Source organism: Impatiens glandulifera, chromosome 1, assembly GCF_907164915.1.
Source record: "Impatiens glandulifera chromosome 1, dImpGla2.1, whole genome shotgun sequence".
Lineage (NCBI taxonomy): Eukaryota > Viridiplantae > Streptophyta > Magnoliopsida > Ericales > Balsaminaceae > Impatiens > Impatiens glandulifera.
This window is the reverse complement of record NC_061862.1, coordinates 25579051-25581136: the sequence shown is the minus strand read 5'-3', so window position 1 is coordinate 25581136 and position 2086 is coordinate 25579051. Positions and strand designations below refer to the sequence as shown.

The window sequence follows — 2086 nt, the reverse complement described above, 5'->3', positions numbered from 1 at the left end:
CGTTTTTTTAATAATTAAATAAACAAAATATTGAATTCTATTGAATTTTTTAAAAAATTATGAAGCAATTTCACACTTTAACCGTAAAAGAAAATTCAGAGTATGTTTCAGCCCACCCGTCAGAGTATGTTTCAGCCCACCCAAACCGCTACATAGATCCGTTCACGAGGGTACTCATTGTCATCGCTCGTCAAACTTATGCTAAAGTTAGTTGAAAAGTAGAGTAATTTAAGCAACTTGTGGACTCTAGGCTATTTAGTATTTTTTTTTCCAAGTTAGAGGCCAAAACCTTAAATAGTAATTAGACCTTCATTAAATAACTAGGTAGCAAATTCCTCTCGCAACCATAATCGCATCCAAACTAGAAGCATTGAGTTATTATGTACAATTTTTCTTTGAAAATATTCCATGAGTAATTAAGCACAAACAAAACTAAACATATGAAAAAAGAAAAAACTGAAAATTAACAAGCACCAATGTTCTCAAGAATCAAGTCTAGAGACCTCACATATTGAGTTCTTACATACTAGATACCTCATAACCAAAGCTTTAAGAAAAAGCTTACAACTCTATACCCCAAGTTAAACATGAAATTCATTTGACATTTGAAAGTAGTTTCTCAGTGGATCCTTTTCAATCCAAATTTGAAAATTAGATTCCCAGAACTCCCTCTAACTTTATAAGAAGTCTCAACTACATATAATCCATCATAGACATAAACCAGTCTTCCATTTTCCTTTCTAGTTCGAATCACCCTCACTTCATTTTTACGCCTTTTACTATTCATCAAAGCTAAGTTCCCACCAACTAGCTTTTGATCCTCACCTACCTTCGTTCCTGTTCCTGTTCTTGTTCTCATTCCTATTCCTCCATGTCCAGAATATATAAGATAATCCGGGTTTTTCATGTCATTCTCGTAAAATCTATCAGAGACAACTATAGAGGTACAAACCCTATGTTCATTAGGATTTGATGAGGAAACACTAAAATTGGTGTCTATGCCTGATCGTGGTGGCATGTGAAGTCCTACAAGGGCAAGTTCAACCCTAAAATTGAACTTGTCGCCTATTTTTACACCTGGAATAGCACCAACTTTTGGGGAACACCTCCCAAATTTCTTTTCTACATCTTTTGCAGCTCTGGATCTAATCTGCCAATAATTCCTCGTAGAACTTTTACCTTGATTCACCATATCGTCGTAAATGATTTTAAAGATCCTCAACTTCTTCTGCAATATATCACCAGTCATACTATAACTTTCCTTCTTCTTTGGAACCTCTGTTTTCTGTTTTGTACTCCTGCTCAAGTAGAATTCAGATTTCAACACTTCGCCCGAACCGATCTTCGTCTTCTCATTCAGCTTGGAGCCATTGGATATTTGCTTCTTTAAACATGCCAAATATTCATGTTTATTTATTCCAAGATATTTAGGTCTATTGACTGCAACTGGTCTTTGCACATACATGTTATTCCTTGTTTTAGCACTGTTTGAATCCTTGTTTTGAGTAAAACCTATAGGCTTCATAATGACACTACATGAAGAAGATAAAAAACGCCTTGAGTTAACTCGCGATTTCAAAACGATTTGTTTCCTATCCTAGTTTTCCTAATTCGAAACTCTATCTCTTTCATTTTCACAGATCCACCAAATGTTCAATCAACAACTATAAAGCAAAAGTTCATGACTAACCTCAAACTCGCCGGAAGTTGAAGGAATCAAATGAACGGACTCTTCTCAAGCACAATTGCAATCCAAAAACAACCTAATGAAAAAGTGAAACAGAGAGAGTAAGGTCATTAACTTATCTATGCTCAACCAAATGTTTAATCAACAGTTATAAAGCATAAGTTCATGACTAACCTGAAACTCGCCGGAAGTTGAAGGAATCAAATGAACGGATTCTTCTCAAGCACATTTGCAGTCCAAAAACAATCTAATGAAAGAGAGAAACAGAGAGAATAAGGTCATTAACTTCATCTCTTTCCATCTATACCGTACAGCGAAGAATATACATCTTTCTAATAGTATTAGTGGTTATAGACGCGGCATTAGTTCAAATCAAAACAGAATAAACTAAACTAAGTT

At 34.9% G+C, this 2086-nt stretch overlaps 1 protein-coding gene across 1 annotated transcript; it reads right to left on the bottom strand.

The window, feature by feature from the left end:
- Positions 1-619: 619 nt before the first annotated feature.
- Positions 620-1525, bottom strand: LOC124921662 (YDG domain-containing protein At5g47160-like). Its single transcript, XM_047462350.1, has one exon. It carries the CDS (start codon positions 1523-1525, stop codon positions 620-622), a length of 906 nt encoding a protein of 301 aa, XP_047318306.1.
- Positions 1526-2086: the final 561 nt, after the last annotated feature.

Excerpts from the sequence above, each read along its gene's own strand:
- LOC124921662 (XM_047462350.1), bottom strand. The coding sequence starts at position 1,525 with ATGAAGCCTATAGGTTTTACTCAAAACAAGGATTCAAACAGTGCTAAA.